The 25753-nt window shown below is 43.6% G+C and overlaps 1 protein-coding gene across 2 annotated transcripts in view; it reads left to right on the forward strand.

Annotated features, from left to right (window-relative positions):
* GRM4 (glutamate metabotropic receptor 4) overlaps positions 1-25753 on the forward strand; it is a 302083-nt gene that overhangs the window by 199526 nt on the left and 76804 nt on the right. For both annotated transcript variants that reach the window (XM_081865368.1, XM_081865369.1), the window contains exons 4-6: positions 2207-2342; positions 10535-10689; positions 17237-17377. In XM_081865368.1, coding sequence (XP_081721494.1) covers positions 2207-2342; positions 10535-10689; positions 17237-17377 — 432 coding nt within the window. The remainder of the gene's footprint in view (positions 1-2206; positions 2343-10534; positions 10690-17236; positions 17378-25753) is intronic.

Genomic DNA, 25753 nt, shown 5'->3' on the forward strand with positions numbered 1-25753 from the left:
GAGATCCAGGACCCCCAGAATCCTTTATTGGAATACCCTATTCCTGGAGGGGCAGGTGATGGCCTCCCCTCCCCTCCCCCACATTTCAATAAGCCAATGCCTAACTGCCAAACCTTCCAAGTTGTGACAATTGCTGAGGGGGTAGGCGAAAACCAAGTGGCCAATCTGCCAAATGGAAAAAAATCCTACCCAGCCCTTGTTCCAAAGCAGGTGACCCAAACCAAAGCAAGACCAAAGCGACACTGCCTAACATCAGGGAGGGAGGGAGGGAGGGCGGGTGTCCGGCAGCACGAGGCAAGTGCCCCAATTACTTCGCGCTGCTGCATTTACAAACCCCAGGAATCACGCCATCATACGTGATTCAGGGAGCTCAGGCTTAATTACGCCCCTAACAAATTTTAACCCTTGCAGGGGTGTCCTAGGGGCCCTCATGCAACCAGGACCCTCAATAAGGAGGATCCCATTTATCCTGTTCTTGCACACACACACATATACTGTATATTTTCTAAGCACATGGGCGCACTTGTTAACAAGCAAGGTAAGCGGCATGTCTTGGCAGGACAGTCCCCACTTTCATTTAGATAAAATAAATGTTACTACTAGGGAATAATGGGGCAGGGTAACAGGTGGTGGGCTGGATATGTGACAGGCAGCCTGGAGACATGGTGGTTGAAAGAGATATGCCTAGTAGGTGATGGACTGAGAATCAGGAATGCGAAGGAATGTAAGGAGAATGAGGCTTGCACAGAAAGGGCAGAGGGGGCGGGGAAATGAAAGTGGGGGCCCAAGGAGCCAAAGGGACATAGCACTGCTATATCCAAAATGTGCTAAGCCCCATTTACTGCATGCAGAGGCATTGTGTGTACAAAGGGGTCCTTGGCTGGATGCTTGACATGCATGGAGACATCCGATGAAGCTGAAGATTGGAAGCCTCAGAACAGACAAAAGAAAGTACTTCTTCATACAATGCATGGGGGTTGCTGGGTTTTTGTGGGGGGTTTTTTGGCTTTTAAAGAGGATTAGACATACGGTATTCATGGAAGATAAGGTTATCATCAAGCCTCAATGGCAATGTTCTATCCCCACTGTCAGAGGCAATGGAATATCAGTAGCTAAGAACCACAAGTGCTGTTGCTCTCAGGTCCTGCTTTTAGGTATCTGGCTGGCCATTGTGAGAACAGGATACTGCTCTAGATCAACTGCCTGGATTGGACTGATCCAGCAGAGTTCTTATTGTGTTCTTATGCATGCATTAGGTACATGTGGAACTCTGCAGGGAAAACCTATGTGCCCAGTCATTTATGTGCATATGCATTCTGCATGGACTGGAACCCTTCATGCCTGGGGTTCCAGTTTGTGCAGAAAGCCTATGAAAGTAGAGATCTGCACTCACCGGCTTTCTTCTGCATACACCCATGCTTTAGATGTAGGCATCAGCAGTGGGGCCAAAAGCCACACAACCATAGGGATGATGTTGGGGTGTGACTCCATGGTAATACCACTAAATGTGATTCATGTGAGGGGGTGATGGTGATGGTATACTATACAGGCTACTGTAATGTTTAGATTTTCAGAGATGTTGAATTCTGCCAATTATGGCTTCTACTGTCTCTGCATCGTTGTGACCTGGCAACTCTAAGAGGGCATTAAGAGGAAGAGAGTGAATTACACATATTGATTTGAACTAACCTGCCCATTCTTTACCTACAGGCATTTTGTCAGTAATGCAGTAATCAAGGTTAGAAAAATCAGATGATGCACCTGCGTGTGTAAAATAATCCAGGTCTGAATGAAACTCCAGAGCAATTATAGGCCATTACTATTGGAGAAGAACCTGATGTGCAGCCTTTTAGGTTTCCATTCATGTCATTCTATGTAGTTTTCATGGTTGCATCCAGGCATTTAAAACGCAGGTGAAATTTGGCGTTAGCTGCATGTCTTATGTAATCATCTTGGGGCTTGCTCACATATGCATGCTCATCAAGGTCCATCACTCATATCTCCTCCTATATTTGAGTTACATCTACTGACATCTACCTCCTATATTTGAGTTACATCAGCATGGGCTATGGCAGGATGTGCCCTGGGTGGCTTCCTTTAGACCACCCATCTGGGCTGTAGCAAAGGAGCCCCAGGCTTTGGATTGCTTGGTAATTTTTCCATTCCAAGGCCTCTCTAATGATGCCAATTTTTTTTCCAACTACAGGGAGTGTGTGTGTGGCACAATCAGTCAAGATCCCCCGGGAGCCCAAGGCAGGAGAGTTTGATAAGATCATTCGGCGCCTCTTGGAAACATCCCATGCCCGAGCCGTCATCATTTTTGCTAATGAAGATGATATCAAGTAAGAAGGTCATGGTCTGGTTTGAGGGTCTGTGTGGGAAGCAGGGAGAAAGACAGCGTGTGGGTGGGGAGAGAAGGGGAAGGACAAGAGAAGAAGGCAAAATGTTCCAAATACATGTTCCTTTGTTACTCTCTCCTGATGTGTCACAGAACATGAGTGTTCTTCACAAAGAATGAGTGTGCAACACTTTAATAAAGAAAGAGTGTCTTTGTTGTTAATGAACAGAGTGGACACTGTATCTGGGTCACTGTGCCCTCCAAATTTGCATCCCACTTCTGCATTCTCTCCAGGTCCTCAATATGTCCAGTAGCTTAGTATTATACAGATAGATAGAGGTGAAATAAGCTGTTGCTGTGTTGGACAGTTTTAGTTTTTTCGCCCCAACCATTCTCCATCAACTAACAAGAAAAGAAATCAAATTGAAAATGATCAAAGGGAAGAGAAACTTTTCATGAAATCCTCATGGGTGGGGTACAGGGCTTTTGTTGCATTTACCTTTCTTCTGGGGTTGTTGAAGGGTTCAGTGACTGTCCTTTCATTTTACAAATCTGCTCTCCAGCGGTCTGCATTCTGCAGCCTTCCCAGGTACCTACACCTATGCTATCCTCAGCTTTGCTTTCTTGTAAGTACAAAAAGACAGGGCGGCAGCATACTTTGTGTCTAACAGTTGTACATTGCTGCTGGCTTTTTAAAGTACAGCCTTTGTACTTTTAAAGAAATTAGTGCAGATTTTTTTTAAATGTAAAAGGAATAGCTACCCTTACAAACAAAAATTAGTAAGTGCACCCATCTCAGACACTTGGTAGCAGGGAAAGAGCAAAACTTTGATTAAGATCACATTCAAAGGAGAGTCTATGTAATTCACAATATCCAATATAATATGCAAACTGAAATATAGCCATCCTTTGAAATTTGCACTTCTCTGAATTTTGCAATGCTCTTTTCCAGCCAAGTACAGACATGCATATATACTAGTGTGATGCGCTCAAAGAAAACCCACTTCTTAGCTAAAATAACATTTGAAATTTGCATTATTTTAGGTGAAATTGCTTTTAAAATAATTTTAATTAAAACAAAATTATAGATAGGTCACTGCTAAGCAGATTCCTGCATGTGTGCCCCATTTGTGCAAACTTAACACATTCAAATCAATAAATTGGGAGGCAAGGGACAAAGAGAAAAGGAACAACTACAGGTATGGACAGGAACAAGTGTATTTGATCTTCAACTGCAAATGCAATTGCATGCATGGGTGGATTAATGAGATCAAATTCGAAGAAGGAAAACATGGATTCCACGCAAGATCCAGCTCTTGTATAATTTATGATACTGTAAGATATTTCAAAATGGCTTGGAACTTGATAATGGGCTTCCCATTAGAATTCCAGTTTCTGATAAAATAAAACCCAGGTCTTCTGACTCTTGTCTTTTGATACAGTTGTTATAAATCATTCCCTCTCAAATGTAAAACTGCTGTTATTTTAAGTTTAAATAGCCTGATTTTGCAGCTACTCTTATCAACATGCCTATTTTATAGTTTGTTTTTATTTTTTAATTTTTATCAGTTGTTATAATTGTTCTTTCCGTTTAATACACATTACAGCATGGAATAATAGCAAAAAACTTTGTCAAATATAGCCTGATTGCTTTTGTGAAAACGTTAAAAGTTCTTGTTATTTTTACTTTTAAAAATCACAGTTCAAAAAAATAATATTGAAACTCTTCCATTTTATAATTACCACCAAAATTCTTATTTTTGTAAGAGATTATAATGCCTGATTCCATGGAAATTTCCTGCAGTCGTACAAAACTAAAGTTGATGTATTCTGATTAGTCGCTGGAAGTCAGAATATGGTCCATTCCAACAGAATAAGTGGAACTCTTAATGAAGCGCAAGAAAAACCTAAGAGTACACAATACTTCTGTTTTGATTTGATATTTTTGAGCCTAGCAATTTGCACTGAGTTACACCTGATTTTGCAAGTGTCTAATTTATTAATCAGCAAACATTATGCAAATGTGAGTAAACTGACATTTTCAATCAGTTTACATCAAATATGCAAACAATCTAAGTTCCTGGGAAGCTGGCTAATAGATATGTCTGAAACCCAGACAGTTACACTCGTTTACTCCCAGCAAAATCAGAGATTTGCCTCGCAGTGTAAATGGCAAGCACCATTAAACAGGGATTTGTAAACATTTACCTATCTGAAAACAGTCTGTAAGCTGGAGAATTGCACCCTGTTGGCAGTAGCTTATACACATCTGGAAACTCTGTATTTTTCATGCAGTGATAGGCTGAGGTTTACTGCTGAGCCAGATGCCTCTCTTGGGACTTAGCCATGTGATGGTTTCTTGAGTCATGAAAGCACTGTGTGTGTGTGTGTGTGTGTGTGTGTGTGTGTGTGTTTGCAAGTGTGTGTTTTCTGGATACCACCCGGTGCAGATCATCAGAGCTTTCACGATTCTTCAGCCTGCATAAACTTTCCATCTCATATTGATTTTCATGCTTGCTTTTCAAGGCTTCCTTCATTCTCATAGTGCTAAATAATGCAGCTGCAAAAAAAAAAGTGACACAGCTGTCCGATAGGGCCACCAAAAGGTGGTGGTCCACATTGCTAATTTCCTCTAAATTTAAGAAAGAAGAAGAAGAGTTTGGATTTGATATCCTGCTTTATCACTACCCGAAGGAGTCTCAAAGCGGCTAACATTCTCCTTTCCCTTTCTCCCCCACAACAAACACTCTGTGAGGTGAGGCTGAGGTGGGGCTGAGAGACTTCAGAGAAGTGTGACTGGCCCAAGGTCACCCAGCAGCTGCATGTGGAGGAGCGGAGATGCAAACCCAGTTCACCAGATTACGAGTCTACCGCTCTTAACCACTACACCACACTGGCTCTCGCCCCAGTGCTCCTGGAGCAGCATAGTGGAGGCTGGCATTGTTTTTGCGGGTTCATCCCTTCAGATTCAGACAGGAGTCCTCACTTTTTGAAGCTGTAGTGCTAAAAGCAGTGAAGTAATTTGTGGGTGAAATGTGGGCTAGGAAGAAAATCGGAGTCTTCATGATCTTCTGGGTAGCTCAACTGGTTAGAGCATGGTGGTGATAACACCCAGGTTGCAGGTTCCATCCCCATATGGGACAGCTGAGTATTCCTGCATCATGGGAGGTTGGACTAGATGATCCTCAGGGTCTCTTCCAACTATGCAATTATATGATTCTATCTTCTTGCCTTTCTTGATTCCCCTTCTCTGGGCTCACATCACACCTGTTGCCAGAAAAAGGTGAAGGAGATTAAAATATGCGTGCAGAGCACACACAGCCCAAAGAAAGCAATGATATGCCACAAAACAAAGTAAGTTAACGCTCTTCATGTGTGAGAGATCCCAGGCTCCTCCAGATGATTTGTTTATTGAACATTCAGCCTGATCTGCTAGCACAAAGCTTACACATGGAGGTTAGACTTTTTTTTATTTTAATGGAATGATTGTTCTGATTCTCTGGCACAGTTTATATGTCTTCCTGTTAATCGTTTGTTCGCCTCACACTTTTGAGTGCCTTTCCCCATCACTTTCCTATCTGCAAAAAGTTCGTTTTTTAAAAGAATGTGGTTTCATTGCAGTAGGGCAACAGAGCACATTAGTTCACTTTAATTGTGGAAACCTAAATTTCCAGTATGCACTTGAATCTCTCCCACAAAATATTGACCGACTGAAGGTGACCTCTCTCCAGAACCTTGAAAATGGTTCACCCTTCTCAGATCACCTGGCCTGTAGACACAACTCTTTTGTTAGTACAGGTTTGTTGTTGTGTGATGTAAAGCATCCCAAGTATTTCTGTCACTGCTGTTTTCCTCATATTCAAATTTCCCCATAGCTGAGAAGCTCAGTGGGTGGTCCTGAGCCAATCTCTTTCTCAGCCCAACCTACTTTGCATGGTGCTGTGAAGATAAAAAAGAGGAACACACACACACACACACACACACACACACACACACCAAGCTCCTTGGAGGAATGATAGGATAAAAATTCAGTTCAATAAAAAAACCCAGAGGTGTAAAGCACTGAAAAATAGTGTTTTCTGTTGTCTGCAGCTCTGATCCATTGTCTTTAGTGGAGATGTGCTGATTTATACAAGCTGAGAGAGTGAGTGAGGGTTTGGGGAATGACTGGTGGAACATATCCAGGCTGCTCAACTTTGTGAGACTTTTATCTGAGCAACCCATTGAACTCTACTTTAATGCTGGCAAAATCACTGTCTCATCTTGGCAGCTGTTATGTGCTGGGTTTAGGGATGCTTGACAAATTTAAGAAGAGCCCTGCTGCATCAGACCCCAAGGCCCATCTAGTCCAGCTTCCTGTTTCATGTTGCGCTTGTGCCTAAGAGAAACCCACAAGCGCAACATGAGAGCATTCTCAGCACTCTCCTCAAATTTGATCCTCTTCAATTTTAGTGAGAATCTGACTTGACCTGCACTTCCCTGAAATAGAATTTTGCAACATAGTACTTGGAGAGAAAAAATGCACCAACTGCATTTTGAAACTCACATTTTGCAATAAAATACATCTAGGAATATGCCTCTTCAGAGAAAAATACATTCAAAATATACATGTAACTTACCTACAGAGAAAAGGCAAATAATAGGTAACATGATGGAAATTATGATAGGTATGATAGGTAACATGATGGAAGCAGAGACAACACCTTGCCGACAAAGGTCCGTATAGTTAAAGCTATGGTTTTCCCAGTAGTGATGTATGGAAGTGAGAGCTGGACCATAAAGAAGGCTGATCGCTGAAGAATTGATGCTTTTGAATTATGGTGCTGGAGGAGACTCTTGAGAGTCCCATGGACTGCAAGAAGATCAAACCTATCCATTCTTAAGGAAATCAGCCCTGAGTGCTCACTGGAAGGACAGGTTGAGAAGCTGAGGCTCCAATACTTTCGCCACCTCATGAGAAGAGAAGACTCCCTGAAAAAGCCCCTGATGTTGGGAAAGACTGAGGGCACAAAGAGAAGGGGACGACAGAGGACGAGATGGTTGGACAGTGTTCTTGAAGCTACCAGCATGAGCGTCTCTACCTCCATCGTTCTGCCCGGACACTGAGGTCCAGCACTGAGGGCCTTCTGGCGGTTCCCTCGCTACAAGAAGCCAAGTTACAGGGAACCAGGCAGAGGGCCTTCTCGGTAGTAGCACCTGCTGTGTGGAACGCCCTCCCACCAGATGTCAAAGAGAAAATAACTACCAAACTTTTAGAAGACACCTGAAGGCAGCCCTGTTTAGGGAAGCTTTTAATGTTTAATAGGTTATTGCATTTTAGTGTTTTGTTGGAAGCTGCCCAGAGTGGCTGGGGAAACCCAGCCAGATGGGCGGGGTATAAATAAATTATTATTATTATTATTATTATTATTATTATTATTATTATTATTTGACCAAACTGTGGGAGGCAGTGGAAGACAGGAGTGCCTGCCGTGCTCTGGTCCAGGGGGTCACGAAGAGTCGGAAACCACTAAACAACAACAACAATGATGGAAGTTTCCAGAATTATGCATGGCATGGAGAAAGTGGATAAAGATTTTTCTTCATCTCTGCCTTAGACCACACTTGGAATATTGTGTCCAATTCTGGGCACCACAATTTAAGAAGGATGTTGACAAGCTGGAACGTGTGCAGAGGAGGGCAACCAAGATGACCAAGGGTCTGGAAACTAAGCCTTATGAGGAGCGCTTGAAGGAGCTGGGTATGTTTAGCCTGGGAAAGAAGAGACTGAGAGAAGATATGATAGCCGTCTTCAAATATCTCAAGGGCTGTCACATGGAGGAGGGAGCATGCTTCTTTCGAGGGTAGGACTCAAACCAATGGCTTCAAGTTGCAAGAAAGGAGTTTCTGACTAAACATTCGGAAAAACTTTCTGACAGTAAGAGCTATTTGGCAGTGGAACAGACTCCCACGAGAGGTGGTGGACTCTCCTTCCTTGGATGTTTTTAAGCAGAGGTTGGATGGCCATTTGTCGATAATGCTTTAGCTGATATTCCTGCATTGCAGGGGGTTGGACTAGATGAACCTTGGGTTCCTTCCATCTCTAAGATTCTATGATTCTATGAACACTAAGCTGAATATTGGAAGTTTTAGGACAGATAAAAGAAAGTACTTCTCCAATAAGCATGTAGTTAAGCTATGAAACTCACTTTCACTGGAGGCAGCGATGGCCACCAATGTGGATGACTTTAAAAGAGGATTTGACAAATTCATGAAGGATAAGATAATGGTTACTTGCCATGATAACCTGCACCTTCATGGCTGGATGAGTAATGCTTCCAGTTGCTGGAAACCTCAGAAGTGCGTAGGTCCTGCTTGCAAGTCCCCCCCCCCCACAGGTCACTGTGAGAACAGGATTCTGGACTAGGTGGGCCATTGATCTAGACTTGGAGACTTTTCTTATGTCCTTTCAAATGTTTTCCCGTCTAATCTGCCCAACCGTTTTATGACTTGGTGTTAGAAGGCCTGCCTTACACTTGACCATTTCAGTTTTCAACTGCAACACTGACCTACTAGGTGACCTTGAGCGATTCCAGTCCACTTCCTTGCCTCTATTCTCTCTCCCACCCACACACTGTAGGTTCATCAGGCCAATGAATAGCTTTTATTAAGTGTCACAACACAATACAATGGTTTTTTGAGGTGCTGCTGTAATAGAAATAATTGATGGTGTAGTAAGAAGAGCTGGAGCTCAATTGGAGCTAGGCTCACTGCACAATAACTGCCATGATCTCTCTCTTTCTTTTATCCAGATCACTACCACATTTGCTCTTTCCCCTTGTCTGATTCAATTTATTTCCCCTCCCCCTGCATTCCAAAAATACTTCCCTTTCCCTTAGGGCTCTGGCATGTCTGTCATTCAAGTCTTGCTGTCACTACTCCCTTAATTGTTTTTTAATCAACCTTGCTATTGACAACGTCTCCATTGATCTGCTGAACACCCTTTTCTTTGTTTTGCTCCTTTACTAGCTCAGGTGCTATACACTCACCACCAATTTCAGTCCCATCCTCTTCATTCATAGCCTTCTGCTTTTCTTCTTCTTCTTTTTAACCTAAGGCCAGGAACTCAGAAGTGTGGGTAGGTGAGTAATGCAGCCCAAGGCTCTCAGAATACTGCTCATTTATTTCTCAGGTTCATTTTTACATCTGCTTATTTAATTTGAAAACAATAGCATTATAAGCTGTCACATTCAGTGCCGTTGAAGTAATCTTATGAAATCATACATGCACTTCAATAAAGAAAGAAAGAAATCTAAGAACCGGTAACTGATCAAATTAAACATTGTAGAACATCAATCAGCCTTGATTACAGAAGTAACATTTGTTGCTTTATTTGTTGTATTCCTGGGGGTCTCAGATCCCTCTGACTGATCTTAAGGCAGGGTCTCCATCTCTCTCCATCCCTTCTCTTGCACTTCTGTGGGTCATGCTAAATTCCTTATCCTCCCCCCCCCAAAGTTAAGGAATAAGGTGCCTCTGAATACATGATCAGCCCAGGAATTTGTACCAGAGCGAAGCTCATAAGTCCCACTCCTGGTTTCCCACAAGTGTTTTTTTTCCAACAACCCAGCTAATTTTATTTTATTTATTATTTATTAATATTATATACTGCCCTTCATTTAAGGATCACAGGGCAGTTTACAGTATAAAAACACAAAAAGACATAACATGATAAACAAAACAATGCGCCCCCCCCCCCCCCCCATTTTAAAAGGCCATTCATTGTTTAACTAGTCAAATGCCTGGGATAAAAGGAGTGTTTTCACCTGGCACCTAAAGGTATGTAATTTAGGTCTGTCAGGTGGGAACTACTGCACTTCTAGTTTATGAGGAATGGGCTGAATAGATTCTTCTAGGTTTGTTTTGAAGAGAGAGAAGAAATGAGATGGCTAGTTAAAACTTAATACAGAATCTGTGTTTGGATCCACATTTATCTGAAGCTCTAAGGGTGAGTGAATGTAGCAAATATACGTTGTGCAGTGGTAACTGGCAATTGGATGCACAACCTTTGGGTGTGATTGGGCACATAAAGCCAGTGAATGCAATGTATTCAGTGTGCTCACTGTGCTCCTGCCCTTTCGTTGTGAGGTGTGCATTAACCTGAACACAAAGGCAAAGGTGAGTCTATGAACTGGTGCTTTGCTCTTTTCTCTTCAGGAATGTGTTGATGGCAGCAAAGAGGGCCAATCAGACTGGACACTTCATCTGGATTGGCTCTGACAGCTGGGGTTCCAAAATTGCCCCCGTGAGAGATCTAGAAGAGGTGGCTGAAGGAACTGTCACCATCTTGCCCAAGAGGGCATCTGTTAGAGGTATGTCTAGCAGTTTGATCAACAATGTCAGCTGGTTGCTTCTCAGGGTTGTTGCAGAAAGACATTTGCCATTGTTGTGCATCAACTGTACAGTTGTGTTTTTTTCCTGTTAGAAGCTCCTTCATGTGCTAATCATCTGAAGGGTGCTCCATACATTTCCCAAGGAATGGTGTTGCCTGGCTGGTCCCATCTCTGGAATCAGGTGCACCATGGACACCATCACCTGGACATCCACACAGTCAAAGCATATTCATGATCAGCTTTCATGCAATCAGAACTCTTGATTGCATGGTGTCCTGGCTGCATGAAAGCCTATGTGTGAGGCTTTGAGAGCGCAAATGTCCACATTAATTTGTTTATTTATTTATTGTTTATATCCCATCTTCCTCCCCCTGCAGGGCCCAAGGTGGTATGCATTAAAAACAGGTTCAGCTTAAAAACAAACCTTCAATCAGTACACACACACACACACACACACACACACACACACACACACACACCATATTAAAAACAACACTGAATCCAAATAGCTTAGAAACCATTTGAAGACACAAGAAGAGGAGAAGAAAATATATAGCACCTGTGATTAGAAGACTCTGCTGCAACAGTCAGTTAGTGGTCAAAGTCCTAAACAAAGAAATATTTGCCTGCTGGTGAATCAATAGCAGGGAGGAGACCAGCCTAGCTTCCCATGGAAGGAAGTTCCACTATCTGGGAGCAGCCACTGAGAAGGCCCTCTCTCAGTACCTGTGAAAGTGGTGAGACCAAGAAAAAGGTCATTTAGTGAGGCCAGTTGGTGGTCCTCATGCAAAATGAAGGGCCCCATGGAAGTGTGTCTAGCTACATCATTGTTTTCTTTTAGGAAACAGGTGAAGGCACACCTCTTCCTGCAGGTTCAGATGATGGGGACGGTGATTGTATTTATTTATAGTTACAGGTAGGTAGCCGTGTTGGTCTGCAGTAGCTGAAACAAAATTTAAAAAAAATTCCTTCCAGTAGCACCTTAGAGACCAACTAAATTTGTTATTGGTATGAGCTTTCATGTGCATGCACACTTCTTCAGATACACTGCATGCACACGAAAGCTCATACCAATAACAAACTTAGTTCGTCTCTAAGGTGCTACTGGAATTTTTAAAACTGTATTTATTTATGACTAGTTTGACAATGCTGATTTTATTATTAGAAGTGCTGAATTTTATTTTATTTTTGCATTATTGTGTTATATGGATCTTATGTTGTTTTTATTCAGTATACCATCCTGTGGCCCTTCTCAATGGGCAGTATATACATTTCAAATACATATATGCCTGCATGCCTGCATACACAATGGAACTACCTGCTGAAGCTCAGCATGTTCGAGTCTGCACAATGTCTGGATGAGTGACAGCTGGGAACACCATCTATGGTGCTTTGAGTTCTGCAATGGAAGAAAAGCAGGATAGAATGCCCCTTGTTGCATTACTTTTCTTTTTTCCCCTTTAAATTACTGTATTTTTTGCCCTATAGGGCGCACCGGCCCATAGGGAGCACCTAGGTTTTTTGGGGGGGGGAATAAAGAAAAAAAAAATCCCCTGGCGCAGAGCTGGGGCGGGGGAAGCCCGAGATTCCCCCAACCCCTGCCCCCAGAACAGGCTGCTATCCGCAAGCCTTGGGAGCCCAACAGGAACTCCCACAGGCTCCCAAGGCTTGCGGATAGCTTCCTGAAGCCTGGAGAGCCAGAGGGGTCAGTGCGCACGGACCCCTCTCGCTCTCCAGGCTTCAGCGAAAGCCCCATAGGACGCACACACATTTCCCCTTCATTTTTGGAGGGGAAAAAGTGTGTCCTATAGGGAGAAAAATACGGTAACTGTTTATTGAAAACTTTGATCCTCAATGTCCCAATGCCACTATGCATTTTTCATGCTTATGCATTTTCTCTTTTCAGTTTTGCAGGATGCTCTCAGGGTTAGATCTGCGGGTGAGGCTCCCATCCCAGCACTTAGATAAATGGGTCACAATTTCAGGAGAGAGCTTCTCATGGCTCTTTGGCCAATATGCCCAAACCATTACTAAACATCAGTCTGCTTCCTCTTTCCCAGCCCTGTCCTACCACTAGGTCTCTTTAAATGTTTCCTTCATCTGGAGTAGCATTTTCCTTCTTCCTTTTAATGCATGCTTAATTGAAAGCAGTCATGGCATACATCTACTGAAAATGATAATCTTCAGTTGGGTGTTTGGGGTATATATTAATGCTTTAGAAATGGCCATGTTTTTCTGGGTATCCTTTATAACACCTTGAGCATTTTCCCCTTGAAGTTTCTTCAAAGGTCAGTTCCTTCTACTGCAAGGAGTTCAAATATCACTTGGATATCTTCATTGATGCTGAATGTGTCAATGGACACAACCCACAGATAAATTCTCCTATGTGAACGTCATTATAACAAATGGGTCAAATGGGATATGTTCTCAGTAAAAGCTTATCCATTATGAAGTTGCTTCAAATAGGGGTGGTTGATGAATTATGGTAGATCTTTTAAAATTCCTGTGCAAAATAACCCAATCTGTAACCCTTGGCCTAATGCAGAGATTGGAAGTATTAAAATCCATGAAGTCTTATATTTCTCCAAATGTTGTCATGCAAGTACAGTACACATTTAAATATGGATACCAGTATGATTTTTATTTAAAAAATGTAGATTAATGTAGAAACAGAATTGACTTTAATTAGGAGTAAAATAAGAAAAAATGTCACAGGCCGGAAATAGACAGACGTGTGCATCCTTAACTGTGTTGTGTCATTGTTGCATTCTGGTCCATTCAATAACCCCATTCCCATAGTTCCTTCCTGTGTTATTCTCTTACCTTCCATAATCTAAATATTTAGCAAGCATCTAACTTTTGTGAAAGATGGATGTACCTGATATACATTTCATAGTGCCCTAACAACTTACTGAAATTCTCTTGCTGACCTTCAGCAGTATTTTTTTCTTCAGACCAAGGTATTTCCCCTTTGCTTCTCATGTCAGCCAGCTTCTAACCACTGTCTATACACCAAGAAGAAATATGTTCTTTGCTTGTCAAGAAAACAGGTGTATCTAGAGTACTAAGTGAAAATGACCTCAGATTCTCCATGCTTTTTGTGGGTAGCAAAACTGGGAATAATCTCCAGGGTAGCACTAAACTCCTCCAGGACCCACCCCCATTTCTCCCCCCTGTGTGCTGTTCTGGGTGTTCTCCTGATCCCTGCACCCCACCTGAGCCAATCTGAGAGTAGAGGGCACGAGTGGAGGCGAGGGTGGGGGGGTAGGCCTCATTGCTTTCCTTGTGTGGGCTTTGGCTACTGGAACTCACTAGATTAATCTAGACTTGCAGTATTTTGCATCAGTTCGATTTATGTGTGTGCTGGCACATACACAGACACCATTGGCACCATCTGCACCAGCAAGGTGTTCTTTGAAAGCCTGTGGTCTTCCTAAAAAGATGAAAGGGATTCAGTGGCTTGAGTCCACAAAAGCCAGACAGGGACTGGCTGGAAACTGAGGAATGGTGACTGGATTCTGATGAATGGACAATGGACACTCAGAGAAGCGGGGTTAGAGACTGGCTTGGAAGAAGGGATCAGTGATCCAGGGGAACCTGTAACAACCAGGAGGCAAGAGGCAGAGGCAGAAGAAGCTGCAGGATTGAAGAGTGAAGAACAAGTGCAGGAGGAGCTAGAGACAGGTGAGGCTCATGTAGAATCAATGGCTGCCACACCTCCTCCTCCTGTTGCACCTCTCCACTGTCTCTCAGGACCAGAAGTGGGAGGAGCAAAAAGTTATATGCAAGTGGAGACTTTGCCTGCTTGCGTGCAGCTCGGGGGGGGGGGAGATACATAAGCTGGGGTCAGGGCCTCTCTGTTGCAGCAACTGCCTCATTTGTTTCACATCTAGGAGCAGCTGAGAGGCATGGGCCTGATGGACATGCCTTTCCCTAACTTGTAAGCGTATTTTTGACAATAGGAGTTAATTCTCTCCTCTGGACATTCCTTGTCTGTCAGCACCTTGACAAGAGATTTCTTACTCTTCCAGGTGTCACAATACTCTTTGATCAATTTATGCAGGTTGCTCACAGAACTCAAAATGCAAATCCCACCAATTCAACACTTTGGGTATGAAGCAGCCCAAGTGTGGGATACAGTCTTGGGAGAATTCTGAGGGCCAGGTAGAGAGGCCTGGAGAGGTGAATTCAGCCTCTAGGCCTGAGGTTCCCTACCCCTGAGGTAAACCGTAAAGGCATGGCAGCAAATCTTTATGACTGAGACCACTGAATCCTTAGCAGGGGGTGGTGGTGGGGCAGAAGGTTAGAGCCAGAGATTGCAAGAGTGTCCTGTGAGGTTTGCGCACACTCACAAGCTACCCCTATTACCGAGTTCTCAGCTAGTTATTAGCACAGTTTTTCGTATACTTGACCAAAGTGCATCCACATTTAGCTCACGGCCAAAGTTTCATTTGTAGAGGTGTCATTCATTAGAAAGGAAAGAGCTGTCAAGTGCCCCAAGCCTATTAAAGGATCCATTCAATTAATAAGGCTACGCCAGATGGAACCCCAGGGAGAGAGATACAAAGCCGCCATCTTTCCTGTCTCTTCCTTACCCCCCTCTGACATCCACTTATGCCAAGGAAATTAGGTTTGTGTTCTGTGTGACTAAAATATGCATGGTTAATTAAGACTTTACTATCGTGGGAACTTGTAGGAGATTGGCTCAGAGCAGAACAGTTTTCAAGAGTGACAGGATCGGGGCACACCCATCACACGCACACTTGTTTTCCCTTAAAAAAGAGGTGTTTTCCAGGCTGCCTGTTAGTCTTTGCTTGACTTGAGGCTGTGAAACTCATGTGCACCTGGATTTGAAGGTGCAGAAACCTCAAATTGTTTGTTTTAGCTTAAGATCAAAGCTGGTGGAGGAGCTAATGGACAATTGCTTTAACAATTGCTATAAGCGACTAACTTGCCTTTTAAATGTATACCAATTTCAGCTTAGGGCACTGTGAGTTAACACTTCTGCTTTTCTGCTTGCTTTCTCATTTGTGCAGGTCTGTTCACCTCCCAATTTCTTTATTGGTTAAGTAATTTTGCATTATTATTTTTTAAATGAAAGATTTTAATGTTTGACGTTTTATTCTGTTTTTAGTGTTCTGTTGGAAGCCACCCAGAGTGGCTGGGGAAACCCAGCCAGATGGGCAGGGTATAAATAAAATTATCATCATCATCATCATCATCATCATCATCATCATCATCATCATCATTATTTACACTGGGGGTATATATAATATATTATTATTACATTTATATTCCAGCTCTGCCTCCCCCAAGTTCAAGGCAACATATATGGTCCCCCTTCCCATTTTGTTTTCAGAACGACCCTATGGGGCGGATTAGGCTAAGTGTTTGTGACTGGCTGGGATCATGGCCAAGTGGAGGTTTGAACCTGAGTGTCCCCAATGTTAGTCCAAGAGTCTAATCCAGGAGTGAGGACTCTCAGAAGGTGCTTAAGTGAGGGTGTCTGTCACAGGGTCAATGGACCTTATCTTTGCTAACCCCTTTTCATGATGGTAATTATAAGTAGTGGGGAGAATGCCCAAACAGGGGCTTACCTGGTTATAAAAATGTGATGACATTGAAACAGTGAAAATCCTGCTTTGAGCATTGGAGCTGTGACTCAGAATCACTGTCCTCTCGAGATATATATATCTATATCTTGAACTGACCATTCAACCTGTGCATCATTGGACTGGATATTCAGCTGAAGGATTATAAAAGTCCTCAGTGTTTGAAGAAGTTGTTCTTTGCACATTCCAATATAAACAGACCTAATCACCACCTCCTGGACTGATGTGTAGATTGGAGCATCATTACTTTTCTGAATTTTGCAATGCAGTTTTTGGTTAAAAAATAATAATACCAAAATGTCCATAAAATGCATAGTTAGGCTAAAATACATTTAGAAATGTGTACTTTGAAAGAAAATATATTTAGAAATGCATAGTTTATGAGAAAATGTGAATTTAAATATGAATTTTTCATGTGGTTTTCTAAATTAAAGATTCACAGATTACTGCAGAAATAGGGCACCATGGACTTATGAATGAGCACATGCAGGTGAATAGGAAATAAGCCACTTTGACCATCAGTACCTTGAATCTCTGTGGGTACTACCAGATGGAGACTCAATATTGCAGCCACTCAACGAGTTATCATAAATGGTTCGTTGGCAACAGGTTTTATTTAATTCACCAGATTAAATAAAGGGAAAATCCATATTAAATGAGGAGGAAAAAATAGACTGGCATTTTGACGCCACCAAAATTTGCAAGCATGAAGAGCACTTATTCCACAATAAATACCCACCCTTTCCTTATCTATTCATTTCCGAACACTTGATTTCAATAGCTTAAAAGCCCCTTTCACCTTTGTAGACGCTGAAAGTGGCAGACTTCCTTTTACAGCTGCAGCAGGTCTCATATGTTTTGATTGCAAGACCTTCCTCATGTTGCTATCACCTCTCTCTTCCTTTTCCTCTTAGGTTTTGATCGCTATTTCTCCAGTAGGACCCTGGACAATAACCGTCGTAACATTTGGTTTGCTGAATTTTGGGAAGACAACTTCCACTGCAAGCTGAGCCGCCATGCTCTCAAGAAAGGCAGCGCCTTCAAGAAGTGCACAAGTAAGATGCTGTGGGCAGATGGGAGGGGCGTGGAAGGTGTGTGTGGATGAACCAGGCTAGGATGTTGTTACCAGATCCCATTCCTAAGCTTGTAACAAGAGAACACACTATCAGATCATCCATGACGTCTAGTGCCATGACATGAGAGATAAATCTTGATGTAAATTTCTAGAGATGTGGGAATGATCTGGAGCCAGTGCCAGATTTATGTATAAGCTAAACAGGCTATAGCTTAGGGCCCCACTCTCTTGGCCCCCCCAAAAAAGAATTAAAGGGGGAAAAACCTGGATGTACATTTCCAAAATATAATATAAAAATAAAATAAAATAAAACCTACATACAGCAACAGTGTTTTGTGTTGTGTAGGCTCCTATGATGTAAGTAATGGGCACCACCTGCTAGCCTGCCCCCTAAAATATCGTTGGTTGGCTCATTTCTATATATAGGGTGCCTACATTCTGCATGGACTGGTTGCACGGCAACACGTGCCAATGGCTTTAGATACCTATTAGGTTCATAAATTACCATATAGCATATATTCAACACAAAAAACAGTGACAATTTGTTGTTGACAAAGGACAGCTGGACATATAAAGGGCCCCATTACCTTCAGTAGCTTAGGGCCTCATCAAACCTAAATCTGGCCCTGTCTGGAGCAAAGTTGACTTGAATGATGGTGCACTGAGATGGGGATCAGGGTGGAAACACTCAGAGCTGGTATACCATAGTGACTGAGTCATAGTGACCTGCTGCCCTGGACTCCTTCGGGAGAAAGGGTGAGATATAAACTTGAGAAAATAAATAAATGAGTGAATTATGAATCAGGACACCTCTCCCTGCTTTTAATCTCCCTCTACGATGAACTCACCAGGTATGTGACTTTCTCTCAAACTTAGCCTTCCCCTCCACCTGCAATATGCAGATAATAGTACTGAACCACCTTACAGGTCTGCTATAAAACAAGGGTAGTCATCCTATGGCTCCTAAATCCATGTGAGGATCTTCAACCTAATTTTATGTGGTCCTCGGCCTAATTTCCTAAAGTGCTCTGCAAGCAATCGCTACAGACCTCTGAGCTTTCTTTGGACATCTGAAAGCACTATATCATTATTGCTATCCTTTACTGAGATTGTTTTTTCAGCGTTGGGAAAGTGGCAGGGTCTGCAGTAGTCAGGGATGTTCTGGGGGAGGAAGAATTGCTGTGCATCAGTGGGAGAGGAAGGAGGAGAGGAAGAAAAGGATTGTCTCAGATGAAGATTGAGGTGGCTGTGTGGGCAGGGCCAGCTCAAGACATTTTGCTGCCTTAGGCAGCAAATTTCACATCCAGAACCTGACTGAAGTGGCAGCTAAATCCTCCTTTAAAAGTAGCAGTCAGGCTGTGCACTGTAAAGCCCATGGCTCAACAGCAGAGCATCTGTTTTGCATGCAGAAGGTCTCTGGTTCGATCCCTGACATCTCCAAGTAGGACTGGGAAAGACTTCCTGTTTGAATCCCAAGCCAGCTGCTGCCAATCAGTGTAGACAATACTGAGCTAGAAGGCAGCAGTAGAAGGCATGTCTATGTCCTGCACCACACCTGAGAGCCACAGGGAAACTTTGAGGGTGCAGGACAGTCTCCATGGCACATAGAGGTCTGTGCAGAAGGCTACAGCCAGAAGCTTCAAGGTGGATGTCTGGGGGCTGCCATCCTTGCATCCCAGCACCTGCCGTCTGAAGCAGTCACCTCATTCTGCCTAACAGTAGGGCCGGCCCTCTATGTGGGTCTTGTTTAGCACAAAGGCAGGGCTATAGATTATGTGCATTGGCAGAACTGTTTGACACCAGGGATGGTGGAGCAGAAGCAAATTTGGGGGGATTATGCTTCTTTGGCATATAAGCCCAGGAGCCGTGACTCAGAAATCAAAAGTGGGTGCTGAAAGCCCTGAAGGGGTATGACAGAGATGAGCAAATGAGGCCGCTAAATGCCTTGCCTTCTTTGTGATCATTAAATGATGCCAACCCCACATTTATCTCATGACCCACTGGGCACATTCTGAAGCCCCCTTGGGTGCCTCTCTCCTTAGCCTTGCTGTCTCTCCACATGCACCTCCAACCACACATTCATTTCCTGTTGAATTATTTACCATCCGTCCCTTCTCCACACCACACTAATTCTTCCCTCGTTTGCTCGTAAATTTCCATTACCCCATCGCGGCATCAGCTGTATCTATCTCAGTAACTCTTCCCTCTGTATTCTCTCTCCCCCACTCCCCCCTTTTTCTCTTCCCCTGAGAACACACATTTAAAAATGATTTGTTTGAAAATCCATTTCGGCAGGTTATAGGGCTGTGTGCTGGGTAGGGATCCTGTGGCATAGCAATGTCTCCCCAGCCCCCATTCGGTGATTATATAAAATATTCAAGGCATTCATGTTACTCAGGGCGGCTTTAAAAATCTTTCATTTGGTTTCCTCTTACAGCCTCTCAGATCAGCCCACTTTCTATCCTTATTGCCATGTTGCTGCCTTTGATTCTTCTCTGAAACAGGAACTGACAGTCGGGAAGCTCTCCAGCTCCCTCTGCTTGGTACCAACTCTGTGTTTAGTGCTTTGCCCTCAACTGGGAATGTTGGCATGTTCATTATGCTGGATCTGCATAAAAGCAACAATAGGAATAGAAGGCATGTAGCGCTCTCTCTCTCTCTCTCTCTCTCTCTCTCTCTCTCTCTCTCTCTCTCTCTGTCAAAACAAAATAAAAAAGTTCCTTCCAGTAGCACCTTAGAGACCAACTAAGTTTGTTATTGGTATGAGCTTTTGTGTGCATGCACACTTCTTCAGATACACTGAAAGAGAAGTCACCAGACCCTTATATATAGTAAGAGGGTGGGGAGGGGTATTACTCAGAAGGGTGGTGGGAATGGGTGATTGGCTGATAGGTGTGGTAAACCTGTTGACGACTGTTAACAACTGCAATTGGTCTTACAGGAAAAAGCAAGAGGTGAGATGGCAAAAAATAGCTTTATCATGTATAATGAGATAAGAATCCAACGTGTCTCTTCAGACCAGGTCTCTCCATGGTTTTAAGTTTGGTAAATGGCCAATCACCCATTCCCACCACCCTTCTGAGTAATACCCCTCCCCACCCTCTCACCATATATAAGGGTCTGGTCGACTACGGCAGACGAACATGACTACCTACCGTAACTGTGTGTGTTTGAGCACACCAAGAATGGTGTCACAGGTGCATGCTTAAACTCCCTTGAATGGTTGTAGCTCAGTAGTACTGCATCTGCTTAGTAAACAGAAGGTCCTGTGTTGAGTCTCTGGCATCTTGAGAATGTCCTGGCTGGGAATGTCCCCTGTCTGAAAATTGATAGTGCTGTTGTCTCTTGGTGTGGACAGTGGTCTGGCTTGGTTGGTATAAGGCCACTTTCTATGTGCCTGTATTGTCAAGATGCACAATGGAGCATCCATCCATCCATTCATCATGTTCACATCCTACCTTTTTATCCAGTGAGCTCAAAGTGGCATACATGGTTCTCTCCCACAACAACCCTGTGAGGTAGATTAGGCTGAGAGGCAGTGACTGGCCTGAGGTCATAGAACTGTAGAGTGGGAAGAAACCCTGAGGATCATCTAGTCCAACCCCTGCAATGCAGGAATACATAGCTGTCCCATATGGGAATCGAACCTGTAACCTTGGTATTATCAGCACCATGCTCTAACCAACTGAGCTACCCAGGCTATAGTTACATAGTGTGCTGCATGACCACGTGGGGATTTGAACTCTGGACTCCCAGGTCCTAGTTTGACAAACTAGCCACACTGCCTATTCCCCATCCACTAGAGCGAGACTAAAAGACATGAGAGTCATAGAAGTTGAGCTTTGCTCTACAGTCCATACTTTTTTCTTTTGTTGGTGCTCATATTAGAGATGTCAGAGAATCCTATTGGAAATGGGAGCAGAAATTCCTGCAATGTTCATCAGAGGTCAGGAACAGAAATCACACAAGCAAATATAAGCAGTATTTACTATAAAAAAATTTTCCAGTGCACAGTGGCATAATTACCGTATTTTTCGCCCTATAGGACGCACATTTTCCCTTCCAAAAATGAAGGGGAAATTTGTGTGCGTCCTATGGGGCGAATGCAGGCTTTCGCTGAAGCCTGGGGAGCGAGAGGGGTTGGTGCGCACCGACCCCTCTTGCTCTCCAGGCTTCGCGCACCTCTCCGCAAGCAGCTGGGAGCCCAGTGCTGGGCTCCCGCTGCTTGCGGAGAGTTGCCTGCATACTGAAGCCTGCCCGCGCTGAGCTCAGCGCGTCCAGGCTTCGCGGACCTCTCCGCAAGCAGCGGGAACCCAGCGCTGGGCTCCCACAGCTTGCAGAGAGCTGCCTGTTTGGGGGCTGGGGTCGGGGGAAGCTCGGGCTTCCCCCGCCCCAGCCCCGCGCCTGGGGGGGGGGATAAATTTTTTCCCCTTTATTCCCCCCCAAAAAAACTAGGTGCGCCTTATGGGACGGTGCGTCCTATAGGGCGAAAAATACGGTACATTATTTACTGCATTGTTTTTGCTGTTTCCCTTCCACCAAAATGTTTTGAAATTAATTGCCTATTTTTTGGCCATAGAGGATAGTAAGACAAACCATATAGGTTTTAGTGGAAGCTGATCTGAAGTGGAACGGAAACAGCATTGATTGCACTGAACCAAGGGCAGGATGAAAATTGCCAATTAAATAGATAGACAGAATAAAGGGATTAGTACTAGTTTATTCTGAAGGCATGGATGCATCTTTCTTTGAGTCTACTATCATTTTGAGCCTTCTGTTCATAAGTGCTGAATACAAACATATTCTTTCTGTTACATATCTGGCTGGCTGCCCTCCGATTGAATCCTTCCACCCCAGCTTCTGTCCCATACTCTCACTACTGCCTTGGTATTCTTTGCTATAAGATCTCTTAAATCTGTGTATGCAAGTTTCTGCTTGTACAACAGAATCCTATCTGTGTGGTGCTGTTATGCAGACTATTCACCCAGTATCTTCATCACAAACAGAGTATCCAAGTGCCAATCTTTTATGTCGTCAAAATGGCCCTATCTACACAGAAGAATGAGATATCTGTAGACTTTGGGGAACCTCAGGGTCTGCAGAAGTGCCAGCAAACTGCTGAAACAAACTCTGTGTTTTCAAACCAGTCTAATGAAGACTGAAAATGCTCAGTTGCTCCAGCACACTGATTGGTTTTTCCTTTGGGGGGGGATGAGGGGGGAGTTAGACCAGAAAAAAGGCAGTGGGATGGGGAGTAATGTAATGGAGTATCCTGGGAAAAGGCATGGCTCGGTGGATGGAACCCTGAACAGAAGCCCTCCACATTGCAACAGAGGCACTCCAGAGTGCAACATTGTGTTGCAGTACCACTTGCGTAGGGGGAAACAGGAACATGGGCTTGGAGGACAAAGAAAGAAGTGTTACAAGGCTCATAGCTTCTGGGCCTGAAGTCTTCTTCTCCACGCAGTTAGAAGCAATGCAGGGCAGGCTGCTAAGTAGCGACAGCATCATCTGAACATACCCTGAGCAAGAGAAAAAGAGATGAAGAAGCAGGGGCAACGGTTCTGGGTCTAGGTATGTTGCTCTGTCCCTGTTCTTCTTTCTGTACTCTCCTCTGAGCAACTGTGGCACCCATGAATTCCACAGAGGCACAGTGTCTGGTGAGGAGGGTGAGTGGATGTGACAACGCAAAGATAAAGGAGAGGTCCCAGTCACTTTCTGTACTCCTGGCTTGAAGACTTTGTATCATTTACATGGCAGCCAGTTTCTCTGGGGGTTTTTCCCTTCTCCCTTTAACAACAATTTTGCACTGTATTGTGCATGAGGCTATATATTTTTATGGAGTGAAATATTTTAATTGGTGCTTCAGGCAAGAGGTGCCCAGCACCAGGGCTTCTGTCATTCCACATCAGAGGCACTGTTTTATTAAGATCAGAGAGGGTGGGAGTAGAAATGAACCCCTCTCCATTCACCCTGGGTATCCAGTCTTCCCTGCTACGATTCACATTGGTCATGCACTGAGCAGGACTAGCTTCACCTCTTCGAATAATACTCACAAATCCACTTCCCGTTCATGTAAGCATGTAAAATCATTACTTATGTTTCTGTGCTTTGAGACCCTGTGTTCTTCTAAGTCACAGAATCTACACTTTCATGTCAGCTGGAAATAATGTATGGAGTTGCGATTGTGGTAGAGGCACCTTGTTCATGAGCAGTGCACTGCAATGGATTTGCTCACTTTTGAGCCCACGGGAGTGCAGAGGTTAAAAGCATCAAGCATATCCTTTGCACTTTCCCCTTTACATGACTCAAAAAGGAATTGCAAGAGAGGTATCAGTCCAACTTAGCTATTGACCTCACAGCATTTCCAGTAATTTGCCAAAAGCTCTGCATCAGGCTTCTCCAGTTTGGTGTCCAATTTGATGTTTTGGGCTACAACTCCCATCAGCCCCAGCCAGTCATGTCATAAATGGCAGGTTGCAGCTACCTGGCCCTGTGTGCATGGCTATCCCTCAACAGTACTGGATAGCTTTGTCCTGTCATGTCCCACAATGCTCATGAGTATTGTGACCCTGGGGCATTGTGCAAAATTTAGAAAGGTGGTTTGTGCACCCAGCCATCTGGCCCAAGAAGCCCAAGGAAGGCATCAACACTAGTGGCTCTGCTGGGTTCAAGATCCCCTGTAACTTCTCAAGGGTGATAGTTCTGGGGCTATAGAAGGCAAATCTCCAATAGTTGAGTAAGTATGAATGCTATGGTCACTGAACTTGCATAGGTCAGGACCACGGAGCTTTGTTACAATATTGCAAAAGTGTTTCCCTTTCGCCGTCCTTTTCTGTCTTGTAATGACTATAAATTACAAGGGTGTGGGGTTGTTTCTGTGTGTGTCGGCCCCTGGTCCATTTTTGCTGTCATTATGTGGTCATCTGTATTTTTTGCTATTTCCTACTAAAACTGACTGGGAGGGATTAGAGCAGTAAACAAGGCACACAGGGAATCTGTCTTCTTGACAGCCATGTGGTTGAGGTGATATGTTTATGAAAGATGGGAGAGATTTACTGCTTGTCTCCCGCTGGGCAAAGACAGATAAAGGTGTCTGGGCTTTCAGGCAGAGACGTGGTGGGGCTGTAGGTTGCCTCCTGCCTGCTGTAAGAATCCCTGTTCCATCATTGGGCTGGTGTGCCACGGAGCCAAACCACCATTACCTGTTGCAGCATCACCAAGTCATTTGCCATGCAGTGAGCTTGTGGGTGACTACAGAATTTATTTGGACATTATTGGGTTCTCTTGTTATTTCTTATTTAGTTAAAGCATTTTTATCCTGCTCCTTAACAAAAAGATGTGTGGGGACGGGGGCTTCCCAGAGGGACTTACAAATACCAGTGATAAAACCATTCCTGCCCTCAGCCTTACAATCTAAAGGGCATGATAGAAAAGGGGGAAAGGGTTTGGGAGGGACGTAGAAAAAGAAAAGTTTTTTTTTTAAAGTGATATAGTCTTGTAATGACCAGCTGAAATGGAAATATTTCAAGGAGAGGAGGATATAAAAGTTGCTCGTCTTTCAGCAGAGCAGGTGGAGATGCTGCTTAGTGCCCCCTCTCTTCCTCTTCCATGCTGCCAGCATCTCAGAATGGTTTGCAGGTTCAAGGGTGAGGTGAGATGAGATGAGAGAAAGCAAATGCGACAAAGGAAGAAAATATAAGACAGTCTCCAAATATATATAAAAGTATTTTGAGCAGGGAGCAGCAAAGTCCTGTGTTTCATGGATGAAAGTCAACAGACACTCCTGGACAGTTGTTGCTTTCTGTTTATCCTAATTTGATTTCTTGATGCCTCAAAATGGCTCATAGAGGCAGGCCAGGGACTCTGAGAAATTTACAGCGCATCTAGAAAAATGATTCTGATTCAAATATATAACAATGATCATAGAAATAAAGAGGGTTGGTGCTTTCTGGTGCAGTAAAATTTTTGACATGGAATGCAAGTTTAAGGGCTCATCCAGACTTCCTTTAGCATTGTGCTTTCCAGGCACAGACCTGTGTTTTCCAAGTCCAGGTCCAAGTAGGGTGTTTTTTTGCTTTTTGTTTGTCCCACTACTTTCCCCGGGAAAACCTGTTGTTTACCGCTGAATCGGAACAAATGGCAATCCTCAGAAAACCAGGTTGCTGTTTGTTCTGATTCAATAGTAAGCAGTGTGTATACAACATTCATTCAAGATATGCATGTTTCTCAAGGCCCATTGAGGATTATGCATAATGACCTCACCTTCCACAATTAAGGAAGCTTAAATAATTATGCTTGGAATTTGATCGTGGAAGCTGCTGCCAATTCAGTGACTAGAAAGGAAACAACAAAA

Source organism: Podarcis erhardii, assembly GCF_964252035.2.
Source record: "Podarcis erhardii genome assembly, chromosome: 6".
Classification (NCBI taxonomy): Eukaryota; Metazoa; Chordata; class Lepidosauria; order Squamata; family Lacertidae; genus Podarcis; species Podarcis erhardii.